The sequence below is a fragment of the Tripterygium wilfordii genome, chromosome 21, assembly GCF_013401445.1.
Source record: "Tripterygium wilfordii isolate XIE 37 chromosome 21, ASM1340144v1, whole genome shotgun sequence".
Lineage (NCBI taxonomy): Eukaryota > Viridiplantae > Streptophyta > Magnoliopsida > Celastrales > Celastraceae > Tripterygium > Tripterygium wilfordii.
This window is the reverse complement of record NC_052252.1, coordinates 16,319,481-16,345,104: the sequence shown is the minus strand read 5'-3', so window position 1 is coordinate 16,345,104 and position 25,624 is coordinate 16,319,481. Positions and strand designations below refer to the sequence as shown.

Sequence of the window (25,624 nt, the reverse complement as noted above, 5' to 3'; positions counted from 1 at the left end):
TATACTTGACTAGAACCATCTATACAGTGCTGTCATTTCAGCACATACTGACCGAAACTATATATCAACAAGCAACTTATTAATTTTATATGGGTGTAGGTCCTGAATTGAGCCCACTTTCATGTATTAAGGGACACCATGATACCTGTCCCTTAATTCTTTTCTAGAGTTCATCACTAGAGGGTTGGTTTTCTAGTTCGTTCTAGAGCAGGATCAGTACTGTGTAGGATCCATGAAATAATGGTGTCCGACGAATATTTCTGAGTATCAAATAGCAGGAAAAAACACTGTTGTCTTTCCCTATCAAACTATACATATATAGCTATATATATATAGTAAGTGGAAGACATCCTCTTTGAAATCAAAATCCACATTAATTAGTTCAATTTGACAAAACATTCTAAGAGCTAGATTCATTGTTCATAACCAAAAAGCTGGCCATTAAGCAATAGAGAGACTCATTATACCACATGGTTTAGTTGAGGCTGCAGTACCCCCTTCCCCATCTACCTAATTTCTTTGAACCTGTTGAATGGTGGTCTTTGTCAAGAAAATATATAGGCCATGCTATGCTGTTCATTCTCTGGAAGACAGTACAATTAGGGCACAACTGAGTAGTGTAAGGTGGAGGATTAAACCCTTAATTATCTTTAGGCAAATATGCGTCAAAACTCTCTGAAATTTAGTTTTGTTAGTAATATATGGTTGAGGGGTTATTTCTAAGAATTGAACTGTTAATATCCCACATCGATTTGGGATGCCTAAACCATGTGATTTATATTAAAAAAAAAAAACTCATGACCCTACCACGTTAAGAGGTCTTTCTCGAGACGGTCAAGGAGGAACAAAATCGTGTGGGCTCGATATATTTACGGGAATCGAGAAATACAAAGCGGACAATATCTTTGATGTGAGTAGGGTTGGGATTTTCAATACCCTAATTCAAATTCTAAAAAATAAACTACAACTAGGTCAAGAGTTCCTTGCATCTCATAGCAATTGCAAACCCAACAGCAGTATGTACCACCCACTAGGCTTTTAGTTTTACAACATTTGTGGTGAATGGGGGCAATGTACCATGCATCCACTAGGCTTTGACAGTACTTTCTTGATCAAGAAATGCTACTTCAGGAGCCAGTGTACTTAATGAGCTTTTGTCCATTCAAAGTGTGGAGCATTCAATAATCAACATTGCCATACCTACATAGGCATACTGATGGCAGTCGGCAGAGTACCTTGCCAGCCATATCTCTTCTTACCATAGGGAATGTTCTAGAGTTTGTTCTTGTTGGGGGGTGGGGGACACAATCACATTGGTTCTTCTGCATTTTTAGTGTTGAAATGGTATGTATATTTCAATTGTAGATATGATATGAGTGTTGACCATGAAGGTTAAGCTCTAGGAATTGCTCAATCCCAATAATAAAGGTTAGGATTAGGGTAATTATGGAGCTCTAAATGGAGAGAATAAGGTCCATTAGTTTGCAATGGTGGACATTGCTTACTTTGACCTTTGTCTAACCTTGAATTATTAAAATACCATATCTTCATAGGCCTAACACTACAAGATTTTGACGGATTACCAACCCAATTTCCCGTTTAAAATGGTGTAGGTACTAGGTATAGAGATTCCGCAATTCATTTAAGATTGTAGAATCGATAATTTGAATACATTGGTTTGGGAGGTATGTTACATCACATCACATTTTTATTTTTTCATTTTTAAAATTTTCTGACTTTTTCTCCATCATTAGATGTGAATTGTAGAGTCTATCGAATTGCGGAGCTCCCAAATTTCATAGGTCTTAATCTTCTTATTTGAGTCCATCTACAAATTCAATAGAATAAAAAATAATATAAAATGCTTCAACAATTATATTTAAATAATAAAAAATTAAATTAATTAAAGATACTTGAACATCAAATACTTATGACTTGTTTGGTTCACGAATTTGGAGATAGGAATAGAATGAAGATGCTAGGAAAACTTCTATTTCCAACTGGATTTCGTGAACAAAACGACACCTTAATATTATCTCGTGCATCACATTGCTTAACGAATAGGTAAAAAGAAATCAAAATGCCGACTTGGATATGCTTAAGTAGTGTCATTTTCTACAAAAAGTGGACTACTTTTTCATAACCCTTATCTCTACTTGGTGACTTTTATTTCTAGATACATATCAAGTGATGCTAAGGTTCACCACCCTTATTGGCTTCTACTCCTTTTAGAAACTTAGCACAGAGACTTCCAAATATAATAAATACAACAAGTTAGATAAAGATCAACTACACCACACTACATTGCTAGCATATCTCACAATTCCATTTTCAAAATTTTGGCTAAAATTTCTTCAAGGGCAAAAGAGAGAGTATAGAGATTTGGAGTCCACGCGTGAATAGTGTTAGATGGATGTCACACTTTAAATAAAGTAACGGGATCCCACACTTGAGTCTTCCACACATTTAATATGACCATAATTTGTCCAATAATATTACGGTAGCATATTAAATGTATAGATTACAAAACAACCTTAATATGGCATTTGTTCCTCACAACCGTTGGATGGGACTATAATTAAGTCCATCCAATGGTCAATATTGCATTGATTCCAAAAACTCCATTTTTGTCTTCATTGACTTTGTACAATTCAAGCAACAATCCCATTAAAATATATTTTTAACTCTGCACTACTATGACACAGACAAATTGAGCTGGGCCCAGATGACAACTCAATAAGAAACCATGTATGGTCTACCTTATATATAAAGAGGGAGTGACTAGGTGTATTCATACACATTCAGATCTTCAAAACAAACATCAATGGATGCCTCATCAGCTTCTCAAATCATGATCCAAAATGGTCATAAAGAAGCAAAGAGAAAACAACATGAATCCTCTTCTAAGGGTGGTTGGAATTCTGCTATGTTTATTATAGCTGTGGAGGTGGCAGAGAGATTTGCTTTCTATGGATTGAGTGCTAATCTCATCAATTATTTCACTGATAAACTTGGCCAGTCCATCTCAACTGCAGCCAAGAACGTCAACACTTGGGTTGGTGTTTCTGCCCTTTTTCCCCTTCTTGGTGCCTTTGTTGCCGATGCTTATCTAGGCCGATTCAAGACCATTCTCCTCTCCTCCATCATCTATTTCTTGGTGAGTAATTAATTCATTTTCCTTCCAAACAAACAAACTCTAAGCAGGAGTTCGAAAGCATTCTAATAGAAAACAGTAATGATAGAGATCCCAACAACTCGTATCCCAGTTACGCACATGATTTAACTGCGATACCAAACGGCTGAGATTTTTATTATTTCGTAACGGAAAACAGAGTTTTTGTTTTTGTTTTTGTATTGGAATGCTCTTGATTTTTTTTTCCTTTTTAATTTCTGTTTCTGAATAAAATACTATTTCATTGATCCGAGTTATGACTGAAAGTTAATTGAGAATTTGAAATGTTGGGTTGATGGATGCAGGGGATTGTTCTGTTGACATTGTCAGTATCAGTGATTCCTTTGCACTACCGGAAAGCAGTGTTCTTTACAGCAATCTATGTACTGGCTATAGGTGAAGGTGGACACAAGCCATGTGTGCAAACATTTGCAGCAGACCAGTTTGACGAGGATACACCAGAGCAGAAAAAGACCAAGAGCTCATTCTTCAATTGGTGGTATTTGGGGATAGTCATTGGTGCTTCTGTGGCCACCACTGCAGTCATTTACATCCAGGTTTTCACTCAACTATCAACATTTTTTCTTCCACTATTATGAAAAAGGTGGTAGAATTTATAAGAGTGCAACCTAGATAGAAGTCACGAGTTGAATTCAAGAATTTTTTTGGCGTAAGGAGTGTTGTGTTAGGTGCCTAACTTTATGTGATGATAATATGTGACCAGGACAATGTTGGGTGGGGAACAGCATTTGGGGTGCTGGCGGGGATACTGGGCGTGGCGTTGGTGGTGTTTCTACTCGGAATCAGAACGTACAGGAAAGAGAGCCCGGTGGGGAGCCCACTCACAACTGTGGCACAAGTACTTGTTGCATCAGCCAAGAAGTGGCGCGTGAGCGAGACGCGCAACCATGGCATTTGCTCTGAGGATGATGAGATTGATGGGGTATATTTGGAGGATCAACCTAAGCCTAGAAAACTGGCTCGGACCAAACAATTCAGGTAGAGAGTCAATTCAACCCAAGTCAAATACTCCTTTGAGTGTCTCTAAAAAGTCAATGGTACTTTTATCTAGTGGACTTCACTTGGTAGATTACTCTAAAAAGTCAATATCACTTGGTAGATTTACATTATGAAACTGATTAGTGTTGGTGTCATGACTATATTGACCACTATTAACCCTAATAAAAAGAAAAAGGGTTTGCCGACAAGGACAAAAAATACTGACTTTGTCAGTAAAAAAACAACAGTCTAATTCCAGTGTTTTTTTCCTCATATATCTGATGAGAATCCCATGACGGGTATTCATCAATATCTTAAAACACTGAAATCCTTAGTATTTTCGTTAAAAAAAAAAAAGTTGACTGTGCATTTGGAAATTGCAGATTTCTTGACAAGGCAGCGATCATTGACAACATTGATGTCTCAAGCAAGAAAAGGAACCCTTGGAGGCTATGTACACTAAACCAAGTTGAAGAAGTGAAACTAGTCCTCCGGCTCATCCCAATATGGTTAGCTTGTCTAATGTTCGCTACCATTCAAGCTCAACTACACACCTTCTTCACCAAACAAGGAGGCACGTTGAAAAGATCGATCGGACATCATTTTCTCGTTCCTCCTGCATCGCTTATGAGCCTGGTAGGCGTCACAATCCTCATCTTCGTCCCTATTTACGATGGAATCGTCGTTCCAATGGCTCGGAAAATAACAGGACACACCTCCGGCATTACAATGCTACAAAGAATAGGCATTGGTTTGTTCCTAACTATTGTTGAAATGGTGGTTGCTGCCCTAATAGAGTCCAAAAGGGTCAAAATTGCTAGAGACCATGGACTACTAGACTCTCCAAAGGCAGTAATACCAATGAGTATATGGTGGTTACTCCCCCAGTACATTTTGACAGGAATTGTTGATGTTTTCACCTATGTTGGACTGCAAGAGTTGTCGTACGATCAAATGCCGGATACGATGAGAAGCTTGGGAGCTGCAGCTCAGATGTTGGTGGTAGGTATTGGAAGCTTTGTTAGTACTGCAGTCATTGATATTGTACAAGCAATAGGTTCCAGAGCTGGTGGCAGTATGCTTGGTGACAATCTAAATCGCGCTCATCTCGATTATTTCTACTGGGTTTTGGCTGGATTGAGCGCTGTGAATTTGTGTGTTTATGTGTTGATTGCTAGAGGTTTTGTGTACAAGAAAGTTGAGGAGGGTGGTCTTGAATTTGGTTTGAAGATGCAGAGAGATTTGAGTCTCCATGGATACTCAGAAGCAGAGAAGTAAGACTTATGCAGTTAAAGAGAAGTTAGCGCACCATAAATATATGAGCCATTACAATAGATGTTTTTCATGCTATATGCCTATATCTCTTTATTAAACCAGTGTACTATGTATCAAAATTAGCTTATAAAATGAAAACCAGCATACCAAATATACCCAGATTTTAAATTCTATAATGATGTATTAAAATAAAAAAAATGAATATCTAAATTTTATAGAACTAATACAATTTTACTTATTTATTTTTTGTCATATAGAACTAATACAATTTTATTTATTTATTAGGGCTAATCAAGTTGAACTGTACATGAATATGAGTAAAAAATTAATGATTTAATTCTTAATCATCAAAATAACAGAAACAACACGATAACAAATAATTTAATTTGATATTCGATAAATTTACCATACTATAACAACCCTAATAATCTCTCTATTCTTGTCCGCTTATAAGTTGGGGAAAAAAAATCGTAAATTTGATTTTGATTATAATTTTTTTTTTTTTTTTTGATTAACATGGGTGTCCGGGGCCAGCTTACGCGCACCTCGACTAATCCCACGGGCCCTGGAATTAAAGACCATGTAAGACCTCAGTGGCCCTTTGCGGCGCTCGAACCTTGGACCTGTCAGTGTAACTACCCCTCAGGGTTTTTAAACTGTGTCGGGTAAGCTTTTTAAGTGACTGGCCCCACCGCTTTTACACGGCCCCATACTCCAGAAACCCCCCAGGGATTTTTTGGAGAGACGCAGTACCACTTTGCTAATAAGAGGACTCGAACCCGGTACCTCAGTTAGCCATGCCGCCTGCGCTTGCCGTTAGGCTAAGACACAATTGGCGATTTTGATTATAATTAATAAACCAAAAGGTGGAGGACAAATATGAAATATTGGATTAATGGCATTTGGTTTTCAAAGATTTGGTGGGCCAAATTAAGTGTTGAAAATTTTAAAAGTAAAAAAGTGAAAATAGTGACATGTATGCAAAATCACGAGTCCTATTTATGGGCCACAAATTTTACAAGAAATCTTCACACAATCCTTTATTATTTCTCACCACAGATTTCATTCTTTACACAATAATCACATGATTTCAAGTCTAGAATCCCTTGATTTTCTCTATGAAGCTTCTTGTAATAAACTTCTTTTTTTAGACTTTTTTTTGGGATGCTAAGAAATAAGATTTAATTTTAATGTGAATATTAGATTATGCAAATATTAGATTTGGCAGTATTATCACATGAAAACAGGGGCTAGTATCAGTAAAAAAAAAAAGCAAAAGGAATATCAGATAAAGACATGTAAATCAATCATTATCTTTGGCCTAAGCTCGAATTGTATGGACTCGAAAGATCTTAAATTCGATTTCCATTGAAAGTAATACCCTTGTGGCGCACGGACATGACGATCTAAGTTTAAACCTTTATCGGATGTCCAAAGAACAAATTTATATGATATTGTTCTCGATTGGTTCATTTTATTTGGGATGGAATTTTGATTAAAAAACCAATGTTATATTAAAATTGACCAATACTTTATGTTAATTACTTTTTTTCCCATTTCCTCTGAACCTACATAATATAATAAAAATAGAGAACTTAAAAAAAAAGTCAACTAGTATTTGGTACCCTATAATGTCAATTATAGGACCCCCACACTCCTCTTGTAAAAGAAGATCCCCAAGAAAGCCTAATACTCAAATTGGGTTGGTCTCAATCACACCTAATACACAAATTCACTCCCAATAGTGGTCTTTGAAATTCTCAAAGGTCCCATTTGATTAGCAATAAAATACATACATACATGCACACTTACGCATGTATAGGAAGAGAATTAGACCTATTGTAGCCTTTAGATTAATCAAAGGGTCAAAAGGGTACATTATTTTTATTGGAAAAGACCCAAAAGGCCATAACAAATAATAATATGGGAAAATAACATAGCACCTTCTTTTGCTTGTTGTCTAATTCAAAAATCAACCTAGAAGATCCGTGAGATTCTGGATCAAATCTGCCGGATCTTGCTTTCCAAACTGTCCTGATCATCCCAATAGGATTTTGCTTCCAATGGACTTCCTATTTAAAAACTCCTCCACACCCACCCATCTCCACCTCCACCATCACCACACCACAACCACCCCTTGTCTTCATCTTCTGTTGTTCTTGGGTTTCAATCTCCCAATCTCACTCTTCAATTGAATTACAATTATGGTTATTGGGGCAGAGACCCAATTCCATGTTCTTGCTGTTGATGACAGCATCATTGACAGGAAGGTCATTGAGAGGCTCCTCAAAACCTCTTCCTATCAAGGTAAACTTCATTGGTTGTTCTTTTAGTTTCATTTTGTTGCCTTGGCAAATGGGTTTTGAATTTTGGGTGCTAATAATAGTTCTTTTCTGCAGTTACTGCAGTTGATTCAGGAATTAAAGCCTTGGAGTTTCTGGGTCTGAATATTGAAGATGATCATCATCATGTACTGATAAATGAAGATGATGATGATGCAAGTGTTCCCTCTGTTTCTCCAGTTCATCAAAATCAAGAGATTGAAGTGAACTTGATCATCACAGATTACTGTATGCCTGGAATGACTGGATTTGATCTCCTTAGAAAGATTAAGGAATCTAAAACCTTCAAAGATGTACCAGTTGTGATCATGTCCTCAGAGAATGTCCCTTCAAGGATTAACAGGTCAGGCTTCAATTTCCTTCATTCTTTTTAATACAAATTTTAGGCCAAAATTTGGGATTCAAAATTCATATAAAATCTGGGTTTGTTTGGATCAGGTGTTTGGAAGAAGGAGCAGAAGAGTTCTTTCTGAAGCCAGTTCAATTATCAGATGTGAATAAGCTTAAACCCCATCTGCTTAAAGGGAGATCCAAGGAGGAAGATGAACCAAACACCAATAACAAGAGAAAAGGCAGTGAAGAGATTCAATCTCCTGAAAAATCAAGAACAAGACACAATATTGACCTTGACATGGTTTAATTAGCAATTTGTTTTCTTCCATTACACAGATCAAACAGAGATTTTAGATTCTTGAAGAGAGAGAGAGTGAAAAATCCTTATTTGTTATGAAATGATTAGCTAGTGTTGGAACACTGTACATTATCCAAATTAATACATTCTCAATTCAATTTTGATCAATTAGACTATGTCTCTTATGATGCCTCAGAGTTGAGTCAACTTCTTTCCCCAAAGAAGAAAAAGGAAGTTGTTTTGTAATGGGTTATGAGATTAGAAGTTTTCAAGCCATCATTTGGTGATTGAACTGGAAGGGACATATGGTGTATTTCTTTGTAAATTTACATTATAGGAGGAAATGGAGATGGTAAGAGGTGATATAAGGTTGGAAATGACACGTTTTGAGTTGCAAGATTTTCATATATTGTGTAAGATCTGATACTCCCTTTCGCGTATACTCTATTGTGTTAGTATATAAAGAAATGTTTTCCATACGTTGGGATGACTTTTACATATAAAGAAATGGCTTCCTTACTTTTGAATGATTTTACAGGGTATTTAATTTACATTTAAAAAGTCGAATAAGGGTGAGAATTACTCGTTCTCGTGTTTGGTTGGGTGAAATCACTCGCAATGAACTCATTTCAATGAAAAATTATGGATTCCTTGTAAAAAAAAAACCAGATATCTGCACTTTTAAACCTTCATGGCAACAAGCTTTTAATTTTTGATACCTCGTCTATTTCCTCTACTTCTTCTTCTTCTTCCATGCCAGTCTATACAACAACAGCGGGTATCGATGAGGAATCAAAACTGTATCAGAAAACATTCATACTAAAAGATCAAACGCAGACGAATAATTGAACATATATTCAATTAATTATAAACCCAAACGAATAATTGGTTAATAATAATCTCTCCAAAAATTAATTAAGAAATAAAGTTGCATAATGTGGCCAGGATATTAATTAGACAAATAATATATAGCTAAATACCTATTGGTTTATTATGCATTATAAACTGGGGGCTCAATCTTCATATTCAACGTACCTGTTGAACCTTGAAAATCTTCAACTTGAAGCTCATACGGTTTGATAAAGGGTTCGGTTTTAAAACTGATGATGTTATTAATGTTACTCTGCAGCTCTTTCACTCGCTCAACCGCTGATAGGAAGTGTGCCAGAGGGGGAAATGCCGGATTCTCCTTCCAAATGCGTGCCTCCCATACAAACGATTCAACTGCTTTATGCCTCTGCTCTTTACCCTCTTGTGTGTTGTCAGGAATTCTGTACAAAGTGGCGCGCACGAAATCGGCATCAAATATCTCATGCATCATAGAGAATTCTTCTTCCTTTTGCCCATATGGAAAATAGGGCGCCCAGAAGCAATGTTCCTTCCAACACCTTCTGTCACCAAGTGTCCGGCAAGCAATGCACCTTTCAGCTGCTTTACGAGGCATTGTCTAATGACCAACATGCCCACAAAGATCATATAGGGAACTCATTAGCAAAAACTTTGAGAGATTGTTCTTTTTTCTTCTTTTTTTGATCCATAATTGGTTTTCCTATTTTAGTTTAGTTAATTGCATATACTTTTAACGTTTAAGCAAACAGAGACCAAAAACTGTTTGAACATCCAAGACTACCAACTTAACAAGTGATTCAAGTATAGTCAAAATTAGATGCAAACACAAAATTCTTGAGGCAAAAAAATTGATCTTAGACGAGAATACTAAGAATTACAGATTTAAGCAAACAGTTACTAAAAAAGATAGCATGGGCAACAAATAGGAATGAAGGGAATGCAAAAACAAGGATGCAACAGAGATATGCAGTGAATCATTATAGATTGTTACACAGAAATTATTTACTTGTCTAACGAAAAAAAAAACCCTAATTCCATTGAAAAAAAAACCCTAATTGGCGACTTGATTGTCACCATCCACAACACAAAAGAGGAACTAGAATCAGAAGAAGAAGACAAACATAAATAAAAAGCCACATCCATACCTGAATGGATCGATTGGAGATGGTGAAGCACGATTGTAGTAGCGGATCGGTGAACCAACAGAGAGAGTTGCGCGAATAACCCTAATACCTTGTGCCTATCCTTTTGTTCAAGCTCGGCATTAGTAATAGTATTATCTATTAAGTATCAACTGTATCAGTATATTCCATATAAAAAATTAAAAAAAAACTGTATAAATATATTTTAAAATATAAATATTAGTTTAAAAATCAGACAATTGGTATTAAGAGCACTTTGGACAACTTAATTGTAAAATGGTCATAGGCCTTTTTAAAATTGTAAAAAAGTATAATTTAAGGGTAATTTGATCGTCTGACTTAAAATATTTTTTGGTTTATACTTTCAATACCCTTCTTCTTCTTCTCCTTCCCCTCCCTCCAAGTCCCCTCTTTCTCTCATTCTTCTCTACTAAAAGCTATCTCATTCTTTCTCTCCTCCTCCTTCCTCCTCCTCCTCCTCCTCCTCCTCCTCTTTCTCTTTCTTCTTTTGGTTCTCGATATGAATTGTTCTTCGTTACCTTCTTCTCCGTTTTTGGCAAAGCTTCTCCTCTCTTCGTCGCATTCTTCTTCATTGCTAGATCTGGACTGCATCGAGTTGCTCTTATCTCCGTTTTTGACAGATCTGGACTATGCTTTGTTACTCAATCTGGGTTGTGCTTCGTTCTCTCTTCTCTCCTTCCTTGCTCTGTCTGGTTTGTACCTTCCTTCTGGAAAAACATTTACAGTTGTAGAGATTTATCACTATAGTATCACCAATACCAAAAATCCACTATAATGATACAATTGAACCAGTATGCATACTTCTTCTTCCTAATTACTTTTCCTGTCTTGATTTTCTTTTCTTAGTTACCTCTCTTGCTTATTCTGGAAAGACATTTATAGGTGCAGAGATGTATCACTATAGTATCACCAACACAAAAAATCCACTAAAATGATACCATTGAACCATAAAGACATGTAATGCAATCAAATTTACATTCCAACATTTGTATCATCATTTTATAAGGAAAATATATAAATTGAACACTAAATTGAATCTTCTGTTTAAAAGTATCACTATTGTATCAGTTCAACAAAAATACCAAAGAAAAATGTCATATCTGCACTAAAATTCACCAGTAAGCAAGCCAAAAATCCCTCAACCACTTACATTCCCACAAATTGATTGTTGATATCAATTTAATGAAATACACATTTAGTATCACTATAATATCAATCATTTACTGCAATTACAAAAGTTTCACTATAGTATCAGTTTACCAAAATTTCAAAAAAAAAGTAGTTTCTGCACCAAAAACAATATTATTCAAACCAAAATTCGAAAATATTGAAGGAAAATAGATGAAAATTAACCACGTGAAAGCCTCAAATGCACAAAAGTATCAATATTGTATCAAAAGCCCTAACAGATTCCAACTTACCCTAACTAGCAAATGTACTAGAGATTGACCAAAATTTCCAAAAATCAAGACATATAAACATGATTTGAAACGAATAAAGGTTTTCAATGCACAAATTTCAAATAATATCACCAAAGTATCCATGAATCGAAAAAAGCTTTAGGTATGTGATATGCTAACTATTTTCCAGAAAATTAGTATAGTATCACTCGAGATTGAGAAAGAAGCGTCATTATAGATGTGAAATCTCAGAAAATGGAGGTTTTAAGGTCCGAAAATTGGTAGTTTTTTACAGCTCGTGGATAGAGAAAATCGTGGTGTGAGGAAGAAGGTTTTGTGGGAGAGAAAATGAAATATGAGGTTATTTTGGTAAAAGTAGATTCTCATTGGACTTTTTTAAAATAATATTTTAATGGTTGCATCTTTTTACAAATAAATACAATCTAGTGCACCGGCCCACATTTTTCCCTTTAAAAATTATCGGACTGGACTGGACTCCAAAGTCCGAAGCCCAAATTCGGCCTGAATTTTATAATGGGCCACTTTGTCGGCCTGAATTTTAAAAACATACGGTCGTGCTTTTGTAATATTATACGACGGAGTCGCGAATTAAAAAGCTGTTTAGTGCGCCCGCCGCATAGAGGAGTTTGAGTCTGAACTAAACGGAGAGGATCGATATGGCAAGAGATAGCTGCTTGGCTCGGATTACCGCCGGGGTTGCCGTGGGCGGCGCAGTTGGCGGCGCTGTTGGTAATTTTTGATTAATCAATTCCTTTTCTCTGTTCCAAAAACCCTATCCCTTTGAGGGGACTATATAGCACTAGGAAAAGTTACGTTTTTGGTTTTTACTTCCGTTTGGTTTCCACATAATGAGTTCAATTAGGCCAGGCTTATTTTGGCATCTCATTCTTGGCTGCTTATGTGAAATTTTTGGAGAAGATGTTTAATCAAGAAGTTCTGCGAACGCATTAGGATTTGTTTTGAATTAGTTAGGATATATATGTTGGACGATTAAGCTTTATATGTGAGATTCTTGTATGGTAGTTCCTGATTATGGGTTAATGTTTGAATTAGCTGGAGTGCCACAGTATTTGGTAAACTTTTGTTATGACTGTTTGAGAGATCCTTCTTTGATGCTTTAATAGACTGTTCTGTATTGGGTAATACAGGTTCTTATGGTTTCCAAATTCATTCAGTAATTGTCCGGCTTGAAATACTGTAAAGTATTCTAGCAAAGGCATTTCAAGGGGTGGATTATCAGATTAAACCCTAAACCCTAAACCCTAAATACATGTCTGTGCTGGGATTTGTGTTTTATATACGTACAAAAAGTATGGGAGAGTGAGTGTGTGTGTGTGTTAGTGGGTATTTGGTTCAACAGGAGCCCATCAAGCCTTAAGCAGTTAAGCTATGCAATAGCAGTAGCCCTTACTATGCGATATGAGATACTAAATCTGATGAGCTGATTATATTTTTGCATATCTACACACATACCCTATAAATGTTGACGTATATGTACATGTCTGTGCTGGGATTTGTGTTTTATATACGTACAAAAAGTATGGGAGAGTGAGTGTGTGTGTGTGTGTTAGTGGGTATTTGGTTCAACAGGAGCCCATCAAGCCTTAAGCAGTTAAGCTATGCAATAGCAGTAGCCCTTACTATGCGATATGAGATACTAAAGACATTATCTATTCGTTTACTTTATGGATAGCTAACGAGCCATGATGAGTTGTACTAATATATGTATTTTTGCAGGTGCTGTTTATGGGACTTATGAGGCTATCAGGTATAAGGTAATGGCTCTAATGTTCCAACTTCTTCGTCTTCTTGGATCTCCCTCCTCCCCTTCTGCAATTCAACTGATGAATACGTGCGAGAGTTTCAGGCTGAAAGTTTTACCTGCTGCTCATGATGGTTCTTATTTGTACTCTGCAGGTTCCTGGGCTGCTAAAAGTTAGATATATTGGGCAAACGACATTGGGCAGTGCAGCTATTTTCGGTCTTTTCTTGGGTGCTGGGAGCTTGATACATTGTGGAAAATCTTACTGAAAGCTCTTTTGATAGTACTTGGTTCATAAGGTTTTATTTTACATAATTATGAGAGTAAACAAGGCTTCTTCGGTTCATGACCAAACCAAGTATTGTTTTCTTTTTCAATTTTCTTTTTTAAGCTTGCTAAGATCTTACTTTGATTGCATTGCTAAATTGTGTTGAAGATGGATTACCATTAACCATACCATGATTACCATCTGAAACAGTTGACTCTCCCAATATGCAAAACAAACGTGAACGGTAGCTTTGTCGAATTAAGGCAGGATATACAATGGTGGAAGATGCATGGATGGAAGCCGATTTTGCAGAATTGAAGAGCTTGTAGTTCAACTAAATATTTGTCTAAATAACTGACAAATCTTCGATATAGCAGAATAAGTACAACAACAGCTTTTGTGGCATTTTGAGCAAATTTAAACAGAAATTAACTCAAGAACACCGATAATGGGCACCTCCAAGATCTTATATATCAATACCCAAAATTAACTAACCTAGCTAAATTCAAGGTTTGGTTACCCTCGAAACTATGTTTCTGCATACCTTGGTTTTGTCAAAATACAGAAGTATATGGAATGATAAGTCAAATTGGGGAACCACCCGAACTCTTGATAGCATATAGTAGCATATAGTTTATGGATGTTGTTTATGAACGATGAAATCCGGCGGTGCAGAAGGAACTGAAGCATATACCGTTGGTGGAACCAAGGGGCAAGGGTAGGGGCAAGGGTTAGGGTAAGGGTTAGTTTTTATTTTTTCAGTTAGGATTCGTATGAGTTTAAGTAGAGGAGGAATAAATCATACTATTTTATATATGAGTTTAAGTAGGACTCATTTACATGTCTGAAGAAAATTGTTTGTTATTTATCACTAATTTCATGCTTTATGTTTGAAGCGGTGTGACTGAGGGTTGGTGTTAGATTCTCTGGAATGTGAATGAACCTTTGGAAATTGTTTGGCCATTTTCGCCTCCTATTGAATCGTGCCCGCATATACACACTTGTTTTTCTTTACACCAGGGTCAAATTAAAACTGAGGCACCATGTAGGTCAGAGCATCTTGCAAAATATGATCACTAGCTTTCATTCAGAAATTTTCTGAAGTGAATAAGGAAGGATCTAATGAAATTCCTTTTGATTGTTTCTGACCACAGATTTCATTATTTACACAATAATCACAATGATTTTATGGGATGCTAAGAAAATAAGATTTAATTTTTAATGTTAAAAGAGAGAGAGTATATAAATAGAACATTATGCAAAATAATATTAGAGTTGGCAGTATTTTCACATAAAAAAATGGCTAATATCAATAAAAATAGCAAAAGAGATAAAAGATAAGGACAAATAAATAAATCATCCAACCATCATGGGAGATAAAAGATAAGGACAAATAAATAATCATCCAACCATCATGCGTTGTCTCTTTCATCAGATTGACCTATTTGCAAGCCAGCTCCCTGCTCAGACGAAGAGACCTGCTGCTTGGTCTAGACTCCAGGGAGCTCCAGAGTTACCGAGCTCATCCGCTGCAGCATTGACATCTGCTGTTCATGTAACAGAAGGCGTTGACGAGCAGGATTTTTCGGACTATCCTTCCACAATTTTACCTCCGTTACAAAAGATTGCATAGCTTGGCACTGCAGATCTCTCCCCTCGGGCGTGTCATCTGGTATCTGGTACAATACACCACGTACTTTACTCCCGTCAAATATTGTTGCATGACGGAAAAATCATCTTCTCTCAGTCTGCCCACGGGGAAAGTACGGAGCCCAAAACAGTTATCGTCCCAACACCTCTTGTCTCCGATTAGGCAACAAGCAATACATCTTGGAGGTATTCTAAGTTGCATCTGATAAACATCATGAACACACACAATCATATAGGGAAATAATCAAAACACAAGAACAATAATAAAAGTGGGAACCTTGAGATCAGATCACCGAGGCACAAATGTTCTTCTTCGAAAGTAAGCAAATCTAGAGGATTAATTAATAGACAGGATTCGCAGGTTTCACGATCTTTGAAGGATTGGATTTGTCTCTGATATTCTTTCAAACCCTAACTCATGTTGGGCTTATGATTATGTTAGTCATTGGGCCTTAGTTTACACCTATGCTTGGGCCTCTCCCTTTTATTAAAGTTACTTCAAACAACCCATAGTCAATTTGTATTATTTCAAACTTTTCTATTTTATTTCTTTTCTGTCTACATCATATAAGAGCCGTTGGCAAGTGGGTTTCACATTATCATCGAAGAATAGAGAAGACTATGCAGAGTAGCAAAGATTAAGAAAGAAGATGAAAGTAGAGAAGGAGAAGAAAGTACCAAACCGTGTAATCATTTACGCTGAAGTTCTAAGGTTCTTGTATAGTTGCATCTTCCTCCTCCCCTACCGCAATTCAACTGATGAATACCTGCATGAGTTTCAGGCTGACAGTTTTACCCGTTGCTCATGATGGTTCTTATTTGTACACTGCAGGTTCCTGGGCTGCTAAAGCCTAAAAGTTATATGCTTGTTTGGGAATGATGTAAGGTGCTGTGAGGTATGGTACTGTGAGTTATAAAACTGTGATGCTGTGAGGTGAGTTGGAACGCAAAAAGCTGTTTGGCGCATCACTTTTAAAACTGTGGTGCGGTGCGGTGTGGTGCTGTGAGGTGCGTTTGACGTATCTAAATTACGGTTATATTAGATGACTAATAATATTAATATAAAATCACTTAATGTTTATATTGTACATTAATCTAAAATAAAATAATTGACCTAATTTGATTACGTAGGACAATTCAACATACGTTGTAAGCGTGCGTTTGGAAGTGCTGTGAGGTGCTGTGAGGTGAGTTGGAACGCAAAAGCTGTTTGGCGTGTCACAAAAAACTGTGGTGCTGTGAGGTGTGTTGTAACTGAACGCAGTGCAAACGCACTGCCAAACACCCACATTGTCTCGTCTCGTCTCTGAATAGCCAGCCATTTATCAACTCCTCAATATAAACAGTAATCATGAATCTAACCGATAATGTTTGTGGTCAGTTTGTTCCTAAACCAGTCATAAGGGCTCTTCCCCCCTCCCCCGGCTTTATAACCATCATGTTTTAAGGTGTAATCAAAGCATATGCCAGCCATCCATGATAACAAAACAAACAAAACATGAATGTCTTTAAGACACGTCAGTCAACGTAATTCAATCATAAGTTTAAATTATCCACGATTTATGATCAGGTATGCCGTAGTTTCCCAATGGGAGCACACCAGAAGGCAATCTCTTTATGCACATTTAGCCAGGTATGCATCCCATCCTTGAAGACGGTATTCTCGAGCAGCCTCTGCAGGGTTCGAAGCCTTTATAATTCCACGCCCCACGATTATTATGTCACTACCCCTATCATATATGACCTGGAAGAAGAACATCAGAAACCTACTATGCACAAAATGAACTTGAATTTACTTAAAACTCGGTGTACTGTAATGGAAAGCATATGCTAACAGGAACTTACAGAATAGGGAGTGTTATACTGCTGACCAAGAGCATCTCCACCTTTTACCATTTGAACTCCAGGGGTTGCCTGAATGAATGCAGGATTTACAGGTGCCCCCGGCCATGATGCTGGATTAACTGAGATGAAGCCAATGACAAAATCAGAGTGATCCTCGGCAATTTTTAAAGCTGCAGCTGTGTAGTCTCCCTTAGCAAGGTTTCCAGCTGAACTCATTTCGGCAAGAAGCAACAGACCCCTACCACAAGGCAAACCCTATGTGTACAGTACAAGAATGCACAAGTAAGAAACAAATGACATGAAATCTCACATGGGGTTCAGCTAAACTTTATGTCAAGTTACAACACAAACCTTCAATTTCAGACCATCCACAATTCCGGGTCCAGAAATTATATGAGCATTAACTATATCAGCCCAATCTAATATACGAAAGATGCCCCTGAATATAAGAAAACCAAGTCTCAGCCAACAATAAGAATACTAACTGAAAGTGAAGAAGGAAAGGACCAGCTGAAAAATGAGGCTCACCCTTCATATTGCATTGTGACTGTGTTACCAATGTCAGCAAATTTACGATCTTCGAAAATTAAGAAATTATACTTGTCTGCAATCTTCAGTAGCATAAAAAAACCATAATTAATAAACATTAGTTATAGACTCAACTAAACAATTCATGACCACCCGGAAAATAGATATTATCTTAGTCTCATGGAATAAAACTTCAATGAAATCAATATTCAATCCACATAAATGAGCAACAGATACTATTTGCCTCAATAACCATTGATGTCCAGAACAAATCTCACTATTTTCCCAAGTAAAATATTACTAGCTGAAATAGTAACTGTTTTTGAATGGTGGGTGAAATAGGAAAAAAAAACTATTGATTTATCTACTCTAAAATGGTAGCTCAAGTTTGAGAACCAAGCTTTATATAGATTTGCACGATAAGCATTGAAAAACTTAATAGAAGTAATTTTGATTACTTAGAAACAGAAAAGCTTTCGGATTTTTTGGCACCTTTTTGACAAAATGGAGCATAAACTGGAGCTTCTATAAAATCAGGCTGCCATGCATAAGTGGACAGAGAGCGAACAAGAGCATGAAGAAGTTGAATCATTCCTTACAGAAATAAAAATAATAAGGCCTACATTTCACCAGCTGGAACAAAAAAAAGGCAGTAGTTTGGTCAATAAAGGAATGGGATTGGAAGGCATTAGTTTCACTTAACAATGCTCTTTATGTAATCACATGTACAAAAAAGCCATAGAAACTAACTGGAAAGTGCAATAAAGATGACAAATTCAGTGAAAAGTGAAAACTACATGGAGTAAGCACCATAGCTGGCATAATGGGAATTTACAGAGATTATTACAAAAGCTACCGTTCAGAAACATGACAAATACCACCAACGCTCAAATATGATGGGAAATCAATCGAGACAACCTCCACTCAGATGTTCAAAAGCACAATTAATAAATCCATTGATCATGGGAACTAGAAAGTTTGATATCCTTGTACAGATAACTTCCACTGAGATGTTAAAATGCACAATTCATAAAACCATTGATCATGGAAACTGAAAAGTTGGGATCTATACTGTGCAAGGTTTCAAAACAAAAAAAATCTTCACAGCATATATTTGGAACAGGGGAAGAACAAAAGGGCTGAAGACAATAAATTTGTCAAATCGAAAATTAATAAGTATGCAAGTTAAATGTACCGAGCGTAGTTTAGAGCCAAAATCTGGAGTGAAATCAGGAAATATATCAACATGGGTTTTCAGCAGGCAGATCTCTGGTCCAACCTATAGATCAAACATAAAATCAATATAATTAGATCCTCTGAGAAGATTATATACAAACCAAATGGTCAAAGAATTCTATATAAAGATCAATCCGTAACACACAAAGTTAATAGATGCATTGTTGTAAAACATTAACCATGCAGAAGTGATCTTTCCATTTGCATCCATGACTGATACAAATCATGAGCCTGTCTCAAAAGACATCCTCAATATGCATGTTGTACATGTTTCCTAGAAAAACACAATTAACAAACAACCTTGAATATGGGAATCCAAAGGCAACTTAACCAGGATTACACATTTCCAAAAGGAAACTTCTCTATGCGGATTCATACTGTAAATGTATCTCTGCTCCACAGAAAACCCGTATCGTTCTAACTGAAGCATGTTTGTTTCAAAAAAAAAAAAGAATAGATAATTCTATATACATTGTTTGTTCATTTAAAGTTCTACAAAACTTTATTATTAAATCTATCTCAAAACTAATCAAGAATTCATCTTTCCAAACGTACAATAAGAATATCTTCACCAATATTCAGACTCAACAAAAATCATTTAGTTAATGAACAAATTAGAACCATATAATTAGTTTACACCTAAACATATTCCCAGAATTTATTAACTTTTTTTATGAAATAATCATCTTAAGAAACAGAATTTTCTCACAGGTCTTCCAATGAAAACACTTTCCGGAGAGAAAGGAAAATAAATACAAAACAAAAATCACTAAGAATTCCCACTCACCTTCTCAGCAAGTTCAAGCAATTCGGCAGCAGTGCCCACATCAGCAGCCACACACAGATTGCTCTCCTTCTCCACCATCACCTCAAACAGCCTCTTTCCCGCAGGATTCTTCAACATTTTCGCCCTCTCTCCATACCCCAAAGCCTTAACCCTGTCACCACCAACCTTCTTCGCCACAACAGGCACCGCCACCTTCCGATTCTCCTCCAAGAACTTCTTCACCACCCCCTCCATCTCCTCCCCTACCTTACCCTTCTCCTTCAATACCCTCACCATCTCCGTCAACTTTAAAATCGCATGCAATTTAATACCATTCTCCGCCAAATTCTCCCTCCCTCCTTGCTCCCTATCAATCAACACCACCGCGTCACTCACCTTCAGCCCCGCCGCCCGTAGAGGCGCCGCTGTCTCCAGAACAGATGCGCCACTAGTAACGAGGTCTTCAATGATGAGGCAGGTCTGGTCCGGCTTAAACTCACCCTCAATCGCCTTAGCGGTGCCGTAATCCTTGACCTCCTTGCGGCGCATGACCATGGGGATGTCATTAGAGGTAGAGACGCAGGTGGCAATTGGAAGGGCAGTGTAGGGAACGCCGCAGACGAGGTCGAAATTTGTGGAGACGGAGGAGATGAGGGTCTGAGAGATTTGGCGGAGGAGGGAAGGGTGAGAGACGATGAGGCGGAGGTCGATGTAGATTGGGGAGAAGATTCCTGACTTGAGCTTGAAGTTTCCAAACTTAACAGCCGAGATTTCGTGGAGCTTCAGTATCAGAGCCTCCATGGACGATGACATGGTGTAGAAACGTTAGGAGTGAGCAAACAGAGAGAGTGGGAGTTACAGACTTATGTACTTGTAGCTGTAGGGTTTTTTTTTTTTAAAGTATTAAATTGCATTTAGACCCCTGAAGTTGATACATTTTATGTGTTAAGACCTTTTTCAGTTTTTTCATTTTTTTGTATAAGAAATTTCTATGCCGACGAATCTTCAATTTTTTATTTGGAACTTTGACCTAGAAAATCTAAATCAATCCTGGTGCGCCACGTTTATGTTGTGATGCCTGAAGCTTACTTTATTAGTAAGTGGATAATTTTAAAATGACAATGCTATCCCCAAGAAGAATCCCTGCTCACTTTTTTAGTAAGTAGATAATTTAAAAGCAACGACAGGGATTCAATTCATAATAAATTGGATTAGACATATCTGTGTATAGTGTTCGATTCCAACTATAAACAATCGATTGAATTAAAAATATATGTCCGACAAATGATTCAATTGAAAATCAATTGAATTAGACATATGTGTGTATAATATTCGATTATAACTATAAACAATCTAGGGTGTTTTTGTTTATATGAGACAAAAAAATGATGGTGGAGATTGAAAAGATTTAAACAACTAAAGTGAACCTAGTATTTGATTTAAGTTCTGTATACATCCACAGTGCTCAACCAAAAGAGAGACCACTAACCAGCATAATTTGTGAACCACATAAAGGATTTAAAAAACCTAAATCATGGATGGAGGAGACATGCTTCACACTTACAGTGTGTTTGGATTGAGAGATTTGGGAGGAAGGGAAGGGAGGGGAGGGGGACTATCTTTCTCTCTCCCATGTTTGTGTAGATAAAAAAAAAGGAAGGAAAGAAAATTTGTTTAATTTACTAATTTATCCTTATTTTTATGTTAAAATATTATGTACAAGAGTAAAATAGATATTTAACTTATAAAATGACTTAATTAGTAATCTCTTCCCTCCAAATGACTCCATTTTGGAGAGAAAGAATTTTGACAAAAATTTATTGAAATCTTCCTCCCAAATCCCTCCCCTTAACTTTTAATAAACTATCCAAACAAAAGAATTGAAAGGAAACTCTATTTCTCTTCCTTTCCCTTCCGTTCCCTCCAAATCCCTCAATCCAAACACACTCTTAAAGTAATAGCAAATTCTTCATCCACATTAAGAAGCTTGACAAGAAATAAACTTTGCCTTGATCAACCTTCCAAATAGCAGAAGCATAGAAATCATGTTCAACAGTTTATATTTGGCAAGTTTGTTGATAGTTTTTCCACTACACATCTGATGAGACAGAAAATTGAAGTGAAAGAATGGACTTGACAAAAAAATGATCCAGGCAAATGAATATAGACATAGTTAAAATGGCAGTGCAACATACCACATCTAGATCTCTATAGATGGCATCATATAAATTGAGGCTTAAGAATCGCATCTTCCAACTCATGCATTTGATGGATGGACAAGCAAAGAGAGTTTGCCCTTCTACCCTCAAAAAATACATGATAAGAAGACTATGCTACAAAATAGACCCTACTACTTGCCCTCAAGTAGTTGAGAAAGAAGAAACTAATCACTGTTCTTTCCAAATCCTACCACTCACCCTAAGCTTCAATTCCTTCCGGTCTCCACCAGAAAAGAACAAGGCCATGTTGCGTTGGATGATAAGACCATCAAAACTGTCACGAACCTTCCGGTGACTGTCTCTTATGCTCCTAGGGACCCCCTGCCAAATCATCTTCCTGCCATTTCCACCAACCTCAAGACTGTAGTTGTAATTTTTCGCTTCATTGTCATCACCCATAAACCGCAAAAATGCTATATAGACAGGAGCCATCCCAAGTTGGAAGGCTTCAAAATGCAGGCAAAAGTACTTACCAAAGCAACTCAAAACCTAAAAAGACCAAGTGAAGATCTAGTCAGAAAAAAGAAACCAAATACATACTTGCACAATCTCTAAAAAGCAATTTCAATACACGCAGGAACAAGCGTTGTGTGCCAAATGATGAAGGGGAGCATAATCTATTTGACAAGAAAAACAAGTTTTGACAACTTTTTTCATTGAGCAGGATCACAGGATAATTTGGCAAAATAATAGAATATAAGTTTCACTGATGAGCATACTGAGGCTCTAGTCTATGCTATAACCAGGATCTAAATGAATCTAAGAAAATTAGCAGAAAGAAAACCTTGCTCCGGATTAGAAACACAGAAAAACACAAGATAAATGAGAATTCTGATGCAAAAAACAAAACAAGCAGTACCGTCAGCATCCATGTGGCATTCTCAACCTCATGCGGGTTTGTTTTGACATATCGGTGGTTAAAAGTACTGCCGTTGTGCATGTCAACTTTGTGATCATCTTTCAAATGGGCCACTAGATAAGGAATATCACCAACGACAGTGCATTCTGATCCAGCGTAGGGGCAATTGTAGGGTCTATGAGCACATTGAGATTCATGTTTTAACTTGTTATAGTATGGATATATGCCCATGCACCCAAAATTCTGAAATTTACACGGAAGCTCAAGAGATGCAGCCACCTTCTCCAGTGCAAGACATCTGATATTACCAAGCTCATGCCTGCAAGTGGGGCACCTATTGTGCACCCTGGGTTTGCAACCAGAACACAACGTATGACCATTTAAACACTGCAAGGAAACAGAAAAACAATCAGTATCAGATTTGGTACTATTTTAAATCTAAATAGACATTCAAGAACAAGTCATATTGAGATTGTGTACGTATCGCAAGCCACATTGTAAGTGTAAATATATATATTATCATACAAAACATGAGTAGGAAATGGGCAAGACAAAGTGCACAGACAGAGACAGAAGAAGAAGAAGCTTGCAAGTGCTAACTCAACGTGCATAATTGGGTAAGAGATATCAATCGACTTACCAATATATTACAACTCTAGGCTATACTTGAACACACCTTATCAGGTCATCACAGCATAAATAAATAAAAAAAAAAAACACAAAAGGTGGAACGTTGATACTAGAAAGTGAGGGGGGAATGTTGAAGGTTTGATTAACTATTTCACGAACACCAAAGGTGAATGCATAAACAAATAACACAAAAACTGTCATCAAACCTGATGAATTGGCGGATACATTGCATTTAAACACACAGGACATTCCAACAGCTCACGGACACTGCTAGATGCTGCCACATTGGGTTTCAGAATATGTTGAGCAGGATCAGTCACATTCTCAGTGACATCCATCATAGCTTCATTTTGAGGACGATCAATGACTTCAGGTTTGATCCGCATTTCGTCAAAGAATGGATTCCCGGATGCCATACTACTATCAATTATCTGTAAAATAATGCATAGAACTAGTCGTGAACATTTTCTTATGCAGGGGGGTTGGTGAGGTTTAGACTTTAGACGACAAAAAGGAGTCAGAGCACAGTTAAAAGACTATTAACCACCCAGTGACCAAGTATAATTGTCACACATAGATTCACAAAACGGTAGGTCTAAAAGCATTCAGTATTTTTCAACATGATACAAAAAAAATCCATCTTCACTCAAAAAGAAATAAGTAGCTCTTAACAAAAATACAATAAAAGTCTCATTCCCAGTAAACCTATATTCCTCTTGTTATTTGATTCCAATGTTCCTTCAAGAATCTGCCACCAACATGTGAATCTTCAACCTACTCAAAAGCCAAAGCATCCATCACAAGAGATAATTAATTTAAAATTTTATGATCAAAACTCAAAAATTAAGAAAAAAATAAAAGCTACTCAAAATTCCCTTGATAAAACCAAAAAAAAACAAACAAATCACATGAGATGAGGCATAACAACATCACAATAAGAACTAACATGAAATGAGGCACAATGACAGCACATAAGAACTCAGTAACCAATATTTACTTTCTCAGCACAAACCATAAAAATAGAATAGTCAATTCATTATTCATTTCCATCACAATACCTTCCATATTCACATTCAAAAGGAGCCTAGAAGAAAGGAAAATATCTGCTGACTACTAGCAAACTCCATATCATTCAAACACTTGATAGACATGGAAATCTAGGAAATCATAGCGTGCCAAATGACGATCAACCACCCAAGCAAGGTAGCAACATCAAAGATTATTAACTTGAAATGAACCAGTCAAGGAAGCTATCAGGAGTTGAATCCTCCAAAGAGCAGCGTTCACAGATGAAGTAAGCCGATATCAAAATGACGATAGATCCGAGCGCAACAAAATCTCCTTACACCACGAGAGCAATTGAGGTAAGACAAATAGTTACAAACCATATCAACATCCGAAACCAGCAAAAAAAAAATCCTCAAAGTAAATGACAAAAGAAAATAAAATCGAAGGCATTCAATCAAGCAAATCAAAAACAGGAAATCTCGCTACCAGACACTAATCCTAAATCAAAACCAAGATCCAAAGAAAAAACCAAAACAAAGAACTCAAGCCAATAAAAAGAATCCGAAATACAGACGCAGGACATAAGAACCATAGTCTAATTTACCTCCAGACAAGGATTCAATCAAGACCCCATGAGGAACCAAACAAGTTGAGAGTAGGGAGTAGCAGAACCGTCGAAGAGATCCGAACGAATCAATATTACTACAATGTAGTGAGTAATAAATAATTGGCAGACACGGATATGCGTGTATACACTGTACATAGAAAAGAAGTTCAAATTTAAGCCAGTTTAAGAGAGAGATAGAGAGATAGAGAGGTAGGAGGAGCGTAGGTTAGGAGAGAGATTTTTCTCGAGAAAATACAAAAAGGAAAGGTTAAAAACAGTGGGGTCACTCGCTCTCGAGTTATCGTTTTTGTTTCATTTCTCCCTTCGGCTTCGCTCCTTGTCTCTTATTACAGCTAAAATATTCGATATTAGGAAATAAAGATTAAATTTATTT

General features: G+C 36.8%; 6 protein-coding genes across 9 annotated transcripts; 3 read left to right on the top strand and 3 right to left on the bottom strand.

Moving 5' to 3' along the window:
• Positions 1–2,791: 2,791 nt before the first annotated feature.
• LOC119989597 (protein NRT1/ PTR FAMILY 5.4) lies at positions 2,792–5,666 on the top strand. The gene is made up of 4 exons (XM_038835222.1): positions 2,792–3,157; positions 3,478–3,729; positions 3,897–4,171; positions 4,555–5,666. The coding sequence occupies exons 1-4, from the start codon at positions 2,825–2,827 to the stop codon at positions 5,447–5,449; spliced, it is 1,755 nt and encodes a 584-aa protein (XP_038691150.1). The 5' UTR covers positions 2,792–2,824; the 3' UTR covers positions 5,450–5,666.
• A 1,984-nt stretch (positions 5,667–7,650) lies between these two features.
• On the top strand, positions 7,651–8,595 carry LOC119989598 (two-component response regulator ORR9-like). The gene is made up of 3 exons (XM_038835223.1): positions 7,651–7,753; positions 7,846–8,131; positions 8,227–8,595. Exons 1-3 carry the CDS (start codon positions 7,651–7,653, stop codon positions 8,426–8,428), a joined length of 591 nt encoding a protein of 196 aa, XP_038691151.1. The 3' UTR covers positions 8,429–8,595.
• A 347-nt stretch (positions 8,596–8,942) lies between these two features.
• Positions 8,943–10,536, bottom strand: LOC119989599 (LOB domain-containing protein 17-like). 2 transcript variants are annotated; one of them, XR_005465848.1, is made up of 3 exons: positions 10,414–10,536; positions 9,400–9,866; positions 8,943–9,217 (listed from the first exon to the last, which is right to left on the bottom strand). XR_005465848.1 is itself a non-coding variant. In XM_038835224.1 (2 exons), exon 2 carries the CDS (start codon positions 9,861–9,863, stop codon positions 9,411–9,413), a length of 453 nt encoding a protein of 150 aa, XP_038691152.1. In that variant the 5' UTR covers positions 9,864–9,866; positions 10,414–10,536; the 3' UTR covers positions 9,281–9,410. The 2 variants fall into 2 exon arrangements, 1 of the variants encoding a protein (XP_038691152.1); XM_038835224.1 differs by lacking the exon at positions 8,943–9,217 and having other exon boundaries at positions 9,281–9,866.
• A 1,889-nt stretch (positions 10,537–12,425) lies between these two features.
• LOC119989680 (reactive oxygen species modulator 1-like) lies at positions 12,426–14,032 on the top strand. The gene is made up of 3 exons (XM_038835345.1): positions 12,426–12,581; positions 13,590–13,627; positions 13,770–14,032. Exons 1-3 carry the CDS (start codon positions 12,509–12,511, stop codon positions 13,881–13,883), a joined length of 225 nt encoding a protein of 74 aa, XP_038691273.1. The 5' UTR covers positions 12,426–12,508; the 3' UTR covers positions 13,884–14,032.
• Positions 14,033–16,928: 2,896 nt separating this feature from the next.
• LOC119989774 (uridine 5'-monophosphate synthase) lies at positions 16,929–20,759 on the bottom strand. Its single transcript, XM_038835469.1, has 6 exons — positions 19,929–20,759; positions 19,101–19,184; positions 17,906–17,988; positions 17,729–17,816; positions 17,378–17,632; positions 16,929–17,276 (listed from the first exon to the last, which is right to left on the bottom strand). The coding sequence occupies exons 1-6, from the start codon at positions 20,718–20,720 to the stop codon at positions 17,148–17,150; spliced, it is 1,431 nt and encodes a 476-aa protein (XP_038691397.1). The 5' UTR covers positions 20,721–20,759; the 3' UTR covers positions 16,929–17,147.
• A 1,185-nt stretch (positions 20,760–21,944) lies between these two features.
• On the bottom strand, positions 21,945–25,560 carry LOC119990023 (E3 ubiquitin-protein ligase DIS1-like). 3 transcript variants are annotated; one of them, XM_038835834.1, is made up of 5 exons: positions 25,228–25,560; positions 24,843–24,956; positions 23,822–24,046; positions 22,986–23,372; positions 21,945–22,615 (listed from the first exon to the last, which is right to left on the bottom strand). In XM_038835834.1, the coding sequence occupies exons 3-5, from the start codon at positions 24,029–24,031 to the stop codon at positions 22,295–22,297; spliced, it is 918 nt and encodes a 305-aa protein (XP_038691762.1). In that variant the 5' UTR covers positions 24,032–24,046; positions 24,843–24,956; positions 25,228–25,560; the 3' UTR covers positions 21,945–22,294. The 3 variants fall into 3 exon arrangements, with proteins under 3 accessions (XP_038691762.1, XP_038691760.1, XP_038691761.1); XM_038835832.1 differs by lacking the exon at positions 24,843–24,956 and adding an exon at positions 24,321–24,389 and having other exon boundaries at positions 25,228–25,559; XM_038835833.1 differs by lacking the exon at positions 24,843–24,956 and having other exon boundaries at positions 25,228–25,559.
• Positions 25,561–25,624: the final 64 nt, after the last annotated feature.